Genomic DNA, 12,522 nt, shown 5'->3' with positions numbered 1-12,522 from the left:
GCTTGTAATATATAGGAATGTACATGATAAGATGAAGATGAACTCTGTGTTTAATGCTATTTCTCCTCAGGGACTCAGAGTTTCTACTTGGAACATACAGATGATATCCTCTGTTTGACCGTCAATCAACATCCAAAATACAAAAATATAATCGCTACAGGACAGATTGGTATGTCCTGTACTGCCGTGAATGAACGTGTTTAATTTTATTTTGATTGTGGTTGTGTTTATATGTACTTTGCATGTACTTATTCGTAGCATTCGTGCATGGGCTGAATGTGTGCACATGAGAGAAAGAGCTTAATATTGAATGCCTTATCATCTTTTAATTTTTCGGGGCCATTTTTGGTGAACGGTTCAGTCTCCATTGGCACATTTTCATTTTGTTTGGTGCTAGAATTAGTTGTATCGGTGCTTTATATCATAATGTCCTCAGCAGCATCTGAAAAAGCACTCACTTTAGATTTCAATTGTTATTTTGCTGCCTAATTTCCCATCGCTCACACACCACAGGTGAAGTGACAGACCTACCAGGTAAAACACCTTCCAGATTGCCCCTTGTACTGATGTGTTCTACAGTTTTACCCTATAGGTTTACCCTTTCCTTGCTGTTCTCCTACAGTTTTCCCAGTGGGCTGTCCTCTGTTTTCTATCCTTAGTTTGTCCAGTAATTATCCCTCTGTATTGTTCCATATTGCTTCAACCTAGACTCTGCCGAGACATTCTATCTACTACAGACAATTATTTGGCCTTTATTGCTCCATGCTGCATTCCTGTATACTTGATCAGAGTATGATCTTTTTCTCTGTACTGCAGGCACCACCCCCTCCATCCACGTGTGGGACGCAATGAGTAAACAGACACTGTCCATCCTGCGCTGCTCTCACACTAAGGGGGTGGGCTACGTCAACTTCAGCGCCACAGGCAAGCTGCTGCTCTCTGTGGGGGTGGAGCCTGAACACACCATCACTGTGTGGCGCTGGCAGGAAGGTGAGACATTCTGACCCTGGTAATATACAGTGAGATGGTGGTCTGTGATAAGTGGATTTTTGTGATAATTAATCGTAACAATGTTGTTAGATATCATTCAGTAAACTGTAAATAGCAGGTCTTAGAAGTGTGTTTTTGCTTGTGTGTGTGTGTTCCCGTCCAGGTGCTAAAGTGACCAGTAAAGGTGGCCATCCAGACAGGATCTTCGTAGTGGAGTTCCGGCCAGACTCTGATTCTCAGTTTGTGTCTGTTGGCATCAAACACATCAAGTTCTGGACACTGGCTGGAGGCTCTCTTATGTATAAAAAGGGAGTGGTGGGCTCAGTGGAGGACGGCAGGATGCAGACCATGCTATCTGTGGCCTTCGGTGCTGTGAGTATTGACAGAATTTTTTACTAAACTCTTTAATCTGCCTTATTGGATTTGATTAACCCTAGACTAATATAATCTACCATGTTTTCTGTGATTCATTTGAGATACATTTGAAGTTTTGTGATCATACCTGTGTGGTTTCTCTTCCTCCAGAATAACCTAACATTCACAGGTGCCATAAACGGGGATGTGTACGTGTGGAGAGATCACTTCCTGCTTCGTGTCGTGGCTAAAGCCCACACCGGGCCAGTGTTCACCATGTACACCACACTGAGAGACGGCCTCATCGTCACAGGGGGCAAGGAGAGGCCGTGAGTACCGCACTGCTGCACGACCACTGAGGATCAACTCAATGATCCTCTTATAACACCATTCCTTATCAAACCAAAACAACAACACACAATAGCACCAAAACCACATCTGGAATTCCACTGGCTAACACTCTCCTCTTGTGTCCATGATGATGATGATGATGATACAGTTGAAGTTGGAAGTTTACATACACCTTAGCCAAATACATTTAAACTCAGTTTTTCACAATTCTTGACATTTAATCCTAGTAGAAATTCCCTGTCTTAGGTCAGTTAGGATCACCACTTTATTTTAAGAATGGGAAATGTCAGAATAATAGTAGAGAGAATGATTTATTTCAGCTTTTATTTCATCACATTCCCAGTGGGTCAGAAGTTTACATACCCTCAAATAGTGTTTGGTAGCATTGCCTATAAATTGTTGTGTCAAACGTTTCGGGTAGCATTCCACAAGCTTCCCACAATAAGTTGGGTGAATTTTGGCCCATTCCTCCTGACAGAGCTGGTGTAACTGAGTCAGGTTTGTAGGCCTCCTTGCTCGTACACGCTTTATCAGTTCTGCCCACAAATGTTCTATAGGATTGAGGTCAGGGCTTTGTGATGGCCACTCCAATACCATGACTTTGTTGTCCTGAAGTCATTTTGCCACAACTTTGGAAGTATGCTTGGGGTCATTGTCCATTTGGAAGACCCATTTGCGACCAAGCTTTAACTTCTTGACCGATGTCTTGAGATGTTGCTTCAATATATCTGCATAATTTTCTTTCCTCATGATGTCATCTATTTTGTGAAGTGCACCAGTCCCTCCTGCAGCAAAGCACCCCCACAACATGATGCTGCCACCCCCATGCTTCATGGTTGGGATGGTGTTCTTCGGCTTGCAAGCCTCCCCCTTTTTCCTCCAAACATAACAATGGTCATTATGGCCAAACAGTTCTATTTTTGTTTCATCAGACCAGAGGACATTTCTCCAAAAAGTACAATCTTTGTCCCCATGTGCAGTTGCAAACCATAGTCTGGCTTTTTTATGGCGGTTTTGGAGCAGTGGCTTCTTCGTTGCTGAGTGGCCTTTCAGGTTATGTCGATATAGGACTCGTTTTACTGTTTCCTCCAGCATCTTCACAAGGTCCTTTGCTGTTGTTCTGGGAACGATTTGCACTTTTCACACCAAAGTACGTTCATCTCTAGGAGACAGAACGCATCTCCTTCCTGAGCGGTGTGACGGCTGCGTGGTCCCATGGTGTTTATACTTGTGTACTATTGTTTGTACAGATAAACGTGGTACCTTCAGGCATTTGGAAATTGCTCCCAAGGATGAACCAGACTTGTGGAGGTCTACAATTTTTTTCTGAGGTCCTGGCTGATTTCTTTTGATTTTCCCATGATGTCAAGCAAAGAGGCACTGAGTTTGTAGGTAGGCCTTGAAATACATCCACAGGTATACCTCCAATTGACTCAAATGATGCAAATTAGCCTATCAGAAACTTCTAAAGCCATGACATCATTTTCTGGAATTTTCCAAGCTGTTTAGAAGCACAGTCAACTTAGTGTATGTAAACTTCTGACCCACTGGAATTGTGATACAGTGAATTATAAGTGAAATAATCTGTCTGTAAACAATTGTTGGAAACATTACTAGTGTCATGCACAAAGTAGATGTCCTAACCGACTTGTCAAAACTATAGTTTATTAACAAGAAATTTGTGGAGTGGTTGAAAAACGAGTTTTAATGACTCCAACCTAAGTGTATGTAAACTTCCGACTTCAACTGTATATTCCGTGGCATGTCCAGAACATTTTGAATGGAGTGGCCAAGTTGGGACACAGACCCAGTTTAGGTTTAGGGAAAATAGGATTTTGAACGGGAATCAACAAGGTTAGTAAAGTGTGTGTGTGTGTGTGTGTGTGTGTGTGTGTGTGTGTGTGTGTGTGTGTGTGTGTGTGTGTGTGTGTGTGTGTGTGTGTGTGCGTGCGTGCGTGCGTGCGTGCGTGCGTGCGTGCGTGCGTGCGTGCGTGCGTGCGTGCGTGCGTGCGTGCGTGCGTGCGTGCGTGCGTGCGTGCGTGCGTGCGTGCGTGCGTGCGTGCGTGCGTGCGTGCGTGCGTGCGTGCGTGCGTGCGTGCGTGCGTGCGTGCGTGCGTGCGTGCGTGCGTGCGTGCGTGCGTGCGTGCGTGCGTGCGTGCGTGCGTGCGTGCGTGCGTGCGTGCGTGCGTGCGTGCGTGCGTGCGTGCGTGCGTGCGTGCGTGCGTGCGTGCGTGCGTGCGTGCGTGCGTGCGTGCGTGCGTGCGTGCGTGCGTGCGTGCGTGCGTGCGTGCGTGCGTGCGTGCGTGCGTGCGTGCGTGCGTGCGTGCGTGCGTGCGTGCGTGCGTGCGTGCGTGCGTGCGTGCGTGCGTGCGTGCGTGCGTGCGTGCGTGCGTGCGTGCGTGCGTGCGTGCGTGCGTGCGTGCGTGCGTGCGTGCGTGCGTGCGTGCGGCACATGCTTTCTCAGTACAAAGGAGGGCGGTGCAGTGAAACTGTGGGACCAGGAGATGAAACGTTGCCGAGCGTTCCAGCTCGAGACGGGACAGACTGTTGAGTGTGTGAGGTCCGTTTGTCGAGGCAAGGTGAGTTCAGCACAGCCAGCACACACCCCAGTGGGAAAGACTATAAGCAAGCGTACAGCAAATGTTAAACCTGAAAATAACTCCCTCAAAGTTCCCTTTGGAAATAAATATACAGTACACTAGCTAGCTATATTATTTAAAAAACAGAATTCATTGTATTTTAATTTGATATCATAAAAACATTTTAGGTACCTTCTCATCTGCAGCTACAAATATCTTCTCATTGGATAGACTAATGATTAGACATTAGATAAGACTTGGTTTTGAGTCAGAATTTTGGGGCCTTTATAACTGCACAATCTATTTGGTGCTCTTTCATACACACTTGCTCCTTGTTGGGATATTGAAGTTCAGAGAAGGTAATAATGCAGCGAATAAAATCCCTTATTTTTTCAATCGAAAAAAGATAGCTGAGTCATTTGTTTGGAATTGGCTTTGCTGGTGTTCTTCCCATACTGTGGCAACCTTCAGAAGCTCATAGCCTACCCAGCAGCTTTAGCCACCTTTACAGTAGTAGTATGGGAGATGTGACATGTTGTTTGAACCAGTCTTTCACGTCAAGTTTTTACGTTTATTTTACGTCTATAGCTTCAACTAGGGTTCTGAAGGGTCAAAAACAGTAACCTTCTTGTGTGCCTGTCTACCAGGGTAAGATATTGGTAGGCACAAAGGATGGTGAGATCATTGAGGTGGGGGAGAAGAACGCTGCGTCCAACATCCTGATCAACAGTCACATGCAGGGCGAGATATGGGGCCTGGCCACCCACCCCTCTAAAGACCTGTTCATCTCCGCCAGTGACGACGGAACCATCCGGATATGGGACCTGGCCGACAAGGTACAACACAGAGAAATACTATGGTCTGCTGAGTGAAGTTGCATTTGCACTTACATTGAATGTCTTTCATCATTTATTCGCTGAAACAACTTTTTTGAATCTCAAATTACAGTTTAGTTGTGTTCTTAGTTTCCTTTGCACCTGTATTTAGTTAGGACGGTATGTGGCCATTCTAAGGCTATGTCTCATGTTTTGTCTGTTTCCTTGATAGAAACTGCTGAACAAAGTGAGCCTGGGCCACCCAGCCAAGTGTGCCAGCTACAGTCCTGATGGGGAGATGGTGTCTGTGGGCATGAAGAATGGGGAGTTCATCATCCTCCTCACCAACTCACTTAAGATGTGGGCCAAGAAACGAGACCGCAGTGCTGCCATACAGGACATCAGGCAAGAACTGAGGAGAGATAGGAGCCACCTGGAGCTGGGCTCTTGCACTTTGACTAGACAATTGTCTACTTCCTGGCTCAACCCTAACCCTGAACCAGATACCTATCCCTAGCTTCATGTCCACATCCTAGCAGTAACCCTAACATCAAACACAACTCTAACCCTAACCCTAGCTTCATGTCCACATCCATGTTCAAACCTAGCCTCAACCACAACCCTGACCATGCTTAATGTACTCATCCCAGTTGAACCCTAGCCTCAACCACAACCTTAATTAACCCTATTTCATGTCCACATCCCGGTTCACTTGAGAAATAATAGGAGAGCCGCACACTAGGAGCTCAGATGAAATAATTGAATTACCTAATAACCAAAGTTTCAACAGACAAGCTGTCTTCATCAGGGTATAATGACAAACACTGCGGGTCACTAGTTTATATAGTGTCAAAGGACACGCATAGGTGTTTGGAAACGTTGAGACTGAGGGGAGCAAGGGTCTTTAAATTAAAGATCCAGGCAGCCTCTCGTTTTTAACAATAAATTGTCGAGGTCACCCCCTCTCCTAGGTTTAACCTTAACCTTTGCCTCAGCCACAACCCTGATTTGGCATAACCCTAAGCTTAGTCTTGGCATAACTCAAACCATAGATTTTTGGTTAACCCTGGCTCAACCCAAATATGACTCCCCCCACCACTGAATTACCCTTGGTTACAACCAAGGAAAAAACTAAGCAACATTAAAGGGATTTTTCAAATTCTGATTTCACTAAAAAGGGGAAGTAAACTCATTTGAAATGACATTGGTTCAGTTAAAGGCCAGTCAATGACCATTGAACTCTGAGGATGTCTGTCTATATATATATATATATTATGTCTATTGTGTGACCCTCTCAGGTTCAGTCCAGACAAACACCTCCTGGCAGTGGGCTCAGTGGAGAGTACGGTTGACCTCTACGACCTTACCTTGGGCCCCTCGCTAAACCGTGTGGGCTACTGTAAGGACATCTCCAGCTTTGTTATCCAGATGGACTTCTCTGCAGACAGCATGTTCATTGAGGTATGCTACACTGACCGTGATGGTTTAAAAACAGGCTGAATATGATAATTCACTTGAGAGCTGTTGTTGTTAAATAAACGATAGACACTATATATGTCCTAAAACCACACAAAATAGATAGTGGAATGAGTTAAATGTTATTTTGCTGTCAAGGTCATTATGTTCGAAAGGTGAAAAAATCTAAATATTATTTGATTATTGTGGAAACCAATTGAGCTAAATCTACAACCTATGTTGTGTTTAATACAGCACTCTTGACCATTTGATCATGTTGCACAGTGTGTTCTCACCATGATGGACAGTCATATATCCATTTCAAAGCATACTGAATGTGGAAAAACCTATATTTACACACACACATGTATGGCAGGCAGGCAGGTCATAATCGTTTATAGCCAAGTGAAGGTACTACACATAGGATTATTTTTTAAATTGTTACATTTTAATTTTTGAAAATGTCCATAATATATCTGCCCTAAATAGTGGAATGACAGTGTTTCACAGTATTACTTACCAGTCAGTGTTGTGATTGGCTGTCATATTCACCTATGGATTTCTCCCGCCGGAGCAGCATCTGTTGTCAAACTGGGATACCTGTTCTGACTTTGTGGCTTTGTTATCTAGTGGAAATCGCTCCTGTTTGCAAAAATTCTACAGTTTTTTCACTTCAATAGTGTAGGAAATCATTGTATCATCTAAATCGCTGTGAAATATATTTTCAATAACAAAATATAGTTTTTACAGCTGTTTGAAGCTGATGGACCAAAACTGCTGTTTGAGGCTGGTGGACCAAAACTGCTGTTTGAGGCTGGTGGACCAAAACTGCTGTTTGAGGCTGGTGGACCAAAACTGCCGTTTGAGGCTGGTGGACCAAAACTGCCGTTTGAGGCTGGTGGACCAAAACTGCCGTTTGAGGCTGGTGGACCAAAACTGCCGTTTGAGGCTGGTGGACCAAAACTGCCGTTTGAGGCTGGTGGACCAAAACTGCCGTTTGAGGCTGGTGGACCAAAACTGCCGTTTGAGGCTGGTGGACCAAAACTGCCGTTTGAGGCTGGTGGACCAAAACTGCCGTTTGAGGCTGGTGGACCAAAACTGCCGTTTGAGGCTGGTGGACCAAAACTGCCGTTTGAGGCTGGTGGACCAAAACTGCCGTTTGAGGCTGGTGGACCAAAACTGCCGTTTGAGGCTGGTGGACCAAAACTGCCGTTTGAGGCTGGTGGACCAAAACTGCCGTTTGAGGCTGATGGACCAAAACTGCCGTTTGAGGCTGGTGGACCAAAACTGCCGTTTGAGACTGGTGGACCAAAACTGCCGTTTGCGGCTGGTGGACCAAAACTGCTGTTTGAGGCTGGTGGACCAAAACTGCTGTTTGAGGCTGGTGGACCAAAACTGCTGTTTGAGGCTGGTGGACCAAAACTGCTGTTTGAGCCTGGTGGACCAAAACTGCTGTTTGAGGCTGATGGACCAAAACTGCTGTTTGAGGCTGGTGGACCAAAACTGCTGTTTGAGGCTGGTGGACCAAAACTGCTGTTTGAGGCTGGTGGACCAAAACTGCTGTTTGAGGCTGGTGGACCAAAACTGCTGTTTGAGGCTGGTGGACCAAAACTGCTGTTTGAGGCTGGTGGACCAAAACTGCTGTTTGAGGCTGGTGGACCAAAACTGCTGTTTGAGGCTGGTGGACCAAAACTGCTGTTTGAGGCTGGTGGACCAAAACTGCTGTTTGAGGCTGGTGGACCAAAACTGCTGTTTGAGGCTGGTGGACCAAAACTGCTGTTTGAGGCTGGTGGACCAAAACTGCTGTTTGAGGCTGATGGACCAAAACCGGAAGTATCTTTTGTTTTGGTCCACCAGGTTCAAATAGCTTTAAAACAATATTTTTTGCTATAGAAAATATATTTCACAGCGATTTAGATGGTACGATGATTCCCTAAACAATTCAATGCTTGTTTTCTCATATAAACTGAAATTGAGCGAATTTTAGCAAGCAGGAATTGACAGAGCGATTTCCACTAGATAACACAACCACAAAGTCAGAACTGCTTTCCCAGTTTGACAACAGATGCCGCTCTGGCGGGAGAAAAAAAGTGACGAATATCACAGCCAATCACAACACTGGTGGGTAAGTAATACTGTGAAACACTATCATTCTACTATTAGCGGCAGATATATTATGGACATTTTCTGAAAAACAATGCAACAAAAAAAGACTCAAACCTGTGAGTAGCACCTTTAACAGTAGTCTGGAGCTGCTCTAGAGTAACCTCACGCTTCAGTATGCTACAAAGTAACCCTATCTGAGGTATTTCTATAGACTCATTCCTTGCTGTTATGGAGACCCTTGCACCTTTTCTGAAATGTTGATGTGACTGGCACATGGTCAGAAACCGGGTAAGATGGTGACTTGGCCTGCTAAATTTAACCTGACCTCAGCGTACAAGTACAAATGTGTCTGTGGCTTGAAGGGACAGAGGGAGGACACAGAAGGGGAGGGACCAGTATAGTTGGCCAAGGTCCTCCCAGTCCATTTGAAGTTATATAATGGACTAAGCTCATTACGATTTCATTGTAAGGCCGGGATTCAATCCGACTGTGGGTTTTCGACAATGCGGCAATGTCCCCGCGTTCGCAGAGATTTTACAGTAAACCCTGCATCTGTCGGCTCAATCGTTAATTGCCTTTAAAAGCCACATTGTCGACAACCCACGGTCTGATTGAATCACAGCCTAAATCCATGTTTTGGTTGATCTAAAGCATAAAATAGTAATGAGGCTTCTATGTCTTGAACAAATTTGTATATGGAAAATTATGTCATACATTTTTTTCCCTAGCTGTGTAGACTGAGCTGGTAGATAGATGACTGATGGATTTTAGAGTGATATAATATGACGACATCTGATAAAGGTTGTGTGTGCATATGTATGAGTGTGTGTTCTGACGTGTCACTGGCTGTGTGTCTACAGGTGTCCACAGGAAACTATAAGCGCCAGGTGCATGAGATGCCTTCTGGGAAAATTGTGACAGAACAGACTGTGATTGACAGGATCACCTGGGCCACCTGGACCAGGTAGAAAGATTAGTTATAGTCACTGGAATTCAATCAAACCCACATACTCTCTAAAATCAAAACAGAGGTCCATGTTCAGTAAAGAACGCAAGCACTGCACGGTAGCACTATTGAGATATTGCGTCAACAATGGGAGCTACACATAACAGCTCACTCTGGTAGGGACATTGCAATATGGCAAGCCAAAGCAATACAAATACATTGCTGGTTCAACTTGTTTGAGCTTTAGGCTCGTTGAAGCCATCTGGGCACGTTTGTGTACAGATGTTTAGTGTGCACACCCAGACATGTTGTGTTTGGGTGTCTGTTATTGATCAATGGAATAATAGAGGTCAATCAATACTGTCTGCAGCACAGCTGTCACTGTCCACTTCTCATGAATAGACCCCAAACTCCCTCTAACATCAGTCTTCCCAAGGTTAATGGGTTAAAAATCGATTCTGCATATCAGCAGTAGCATACTTATTAGGCAGCCTGGTCTCAGAGCCATACGAAACATACTTTACGTATTTCTGAGCACATCCAAGACGTATGATATCTACTAATAGTATAGTTACTTTAGACAGAAACAAAAGTAGGGGGATTGGTTGGAGAGGATGGATGGGCGTAATCCGCGACCGTCTAGCAATCCAAAGGCTATTCGTTCCGAGTTGCATCGGGGACAACTGTAGCATTTTAGCTAACCATTCCCCTAACCCTTATTCTAAACTTAACCCAATTCACCTAACCTGCTACGTAAATTCTAACATTTTATGGAAGTTATCCTAACCTTTGTCATTAGTTCCCCTAACCTCCATAATGTAACGTAATATATCATAATAAGTCTCACCGTTTTACGTACATTATAATACGAATTACCCTGAGACCACGTTGTAATGGGAAATAAACTAATGTCTGGTTGAGATCTTTAGTAGTATGCAGGAATCCTTTTTTTTCTTTCTATAGTATACATATGTTTTACTACTGAGGCGAGAAATTTACTATAGTAATTCAATTGACTTGGATGAAACTCAAAGAATGGCTATTCTGTGGTGGAACAATGTCATCTCAGTATTTTACCGGCAGGTCTGTGGTTTTGTTCAGTATATTCTGCAGTCTGAGCATGGCTCCTCTCCCTCATTTCTTCTCAGTATCCTGGGAGATGAGGTGCTGGGTATCTGGCCACGGAATGCTGATAAGGCTGACGTCAACTGTGCCTGTGTCTCCCACACCGGACTCAACGTGGTCACCGGGGACGACTTTGGGTTGGTCAAGCTCTTTGACTTCCCATGCACTGAGAAATTTGTGAGTGCTTCACTTCCTCTCAACAATATCACTGTGATATATTTTTTAAGCTATGTAGATACTGAATCCATAGAGCAGACATTGTTGGCTGTGGCTGCTCCAAATATTTAATACTTCTTTTGATCCTCTGCAGGCCAAACACAAGCGTTACTTTGGGCACTCGGCACACGTGACCAACATTCGCTTCTCCTATGATGATAAATATGTGATCAGCACTGGAGGACATGACTCCAGGTATGCAGAGCTTGTGTTAAGGCTTAACCACATGTCAAATGAATTACGTTATACAGTTGAAGTCAGAGGTTTACATACACTTAGGTTGGAGTCATTAAAACTCGTTTTTCAACCACTCCACAAATTTCTTGTTAACAAACTATAGTTTTGACAAGTCGGTTAGGACATCTACTTTGTGCATGACACAAGTAATTTTTACAACAATTGTTTACAGAGAGATTATTTCACTTATAATTCACTGTATCACAATTCCAGTGGGTCAGAAGTTTACATACACTAAGTTGACTGTGCCTTTAAACAGCTTGGAAAATTCCAGAAAAGGATGTTATGGCTTTAGAAGCTTCTGACATCATTTGAGTCAATTGGAGGTGTACCTGTGGATGTATTTCAAGGCCTACTTTCAAACTCAGTGCCTCTTTGCTTGACATCATGGGAAAATCAAAAGAAATCAGCCAAGACCTCAGAAAAACAATTGTAGACCTCCACAAGTCTGGTTCATCCTTGGGAGCAATTTCCAAATGACTGAAGGTACCACTTTCATCTGTACAAACAATAGTACGCAAATATAAACACCATGGGACCACGCAGCCATCATACCGCTCAGGAAGAATATGCGTTCTGTCTCCTAGAGATGAACGTACTTTGGTGCGAAAAGTGCAAATCGTTCCCAGAACAACAGCAAAGGACCTTGTGAAGATGCTGGAGGAAACAACAGCTACAAAAGTATCTATATCCACAGTAAAACGAGTCCTATATCGACGTAACCTGAAGAAGCCACTGCTCCAAAACCGCCATGAAAAAGCCAGACAACGGTTTGCAACTGCACATGGGGACAAAGATAGTACTTTTTGGAGAAATGTCCTCTGGTCTGATGAAACAAAAATAGAACTGTTTGGCCATAATGACCATTGTTATGTTTGGAGGAAAAAGGGGGACGCTTGCAAGCCGAAGAACACCATCCCAACCATGAAGCACGGGGGTGGCAGCATCATGTTGTGGGGGTGCTTTGCTGCAGGAGGGACTGGTGCACTTCTCAAAATAGATGGCATCATCAGGAAAGAAAATGATGTAGATATATTGAAGCAACATCTCAAGACATCGGTCAGGAAGTTAAAGCTTGGTCGCAAATGGGTCTTCCAAATGGACAATGACCCCAAGCATACTTCCAAAGTTGTGGCAAAATGACTTAAGGACAACAAAGTCAAGGTATTGGAGTGGCCATCACAAAGCCCTGACCTCAATCCTATAGAAAATGTGTGGGCAGAACTGAAAAAGTGTGTGCGAGCAAGGAGGTCTACAAACCTGACTAAGTTACAGTTACTCAGTTACTCTCTGTCAGGAAGAATGGGCCAAAATACGCCAAACTTATTGTGAAAAGCTTGTGGAAGGC

At 44.2% G+C, this 12,522-nt stretch overlaps 1 protein-coding gene across 2 annotated transcripts in view; it reads left to right on the top strand.

Moving 5' to 3' along the window:
• LOC106608004 (echinoderm microtubule-associated protein-like 6) overlaps nucleotides 1-12,522 on the top strand; it is a 92,316-nt gene that overhangs the window by 77,424 nt on the left and 2,370 nt on the right. For both annotated transcript variants that reach the window (XM_014205648.3, XM_082976469.1), the window contains 11 exons: nucleotides 71-169; nucleotides 817-990; nucleotides 1,154-1,362; nucleotides 1,516-1,673; nucleotides 4,160-4,274; nucleotides 4,922-5,110; nucleotides 5,322-5,494; nucleotides 6,388-6,550; nucleotides 9,511-9,614; nucleotides 10,745-10,898; nucleotides 11,032-11,132. In XM_014205648.3, the coding sequence (XP_014061123.3) occupies nucleotides 71-169; nucleotides 817-990; nucleotides 1,154-1,362; nucleotides 1,516-1,673; nucleotides 4,160-4,274; nucleotides 4,922-5,110; nucleotides 5,322-5,494; nucleotides 6,388-6,550; nucleotides 9,511-9,614; nucleotides 10,745-10,898; nucleotides 11,032-11,132 (1,639 nt within the window). The remainder of the gene's footprint in view (nucleotides 1-70; nucleotides 170-816; nucleotides 991-1,153; nucleotides 1,363-1,515; nucleotides 1,674-4,159; nucleotides 4,275-4,921; nucleotides 5,111-5,321; nucleotides 5,495-6,387; nucleotides 6,551-9,510; nucleotides 9,615-10,744; nucleotides 10,899-11,031; nucleotides 11,133-12,522) is intronic.

This window comes from Salmo salar, chromosome 01, assembly GCF_965601325.2.
Source record: "Salmo salar chromosome 01, fSalSal1, whole genome shotgun sequence".
In the NCBI taxonomy this organism is placed as follows: Eukaryota; Metazoa; Chordata; class Actinopteri; order Salmoniformes; family Salmonidae; genus Salmo; species Salmo salar.
Note: the sequence above shows the minus strand (reverse complement) of the source record. Positions and strands in the feature narration are given on the sequence as shown.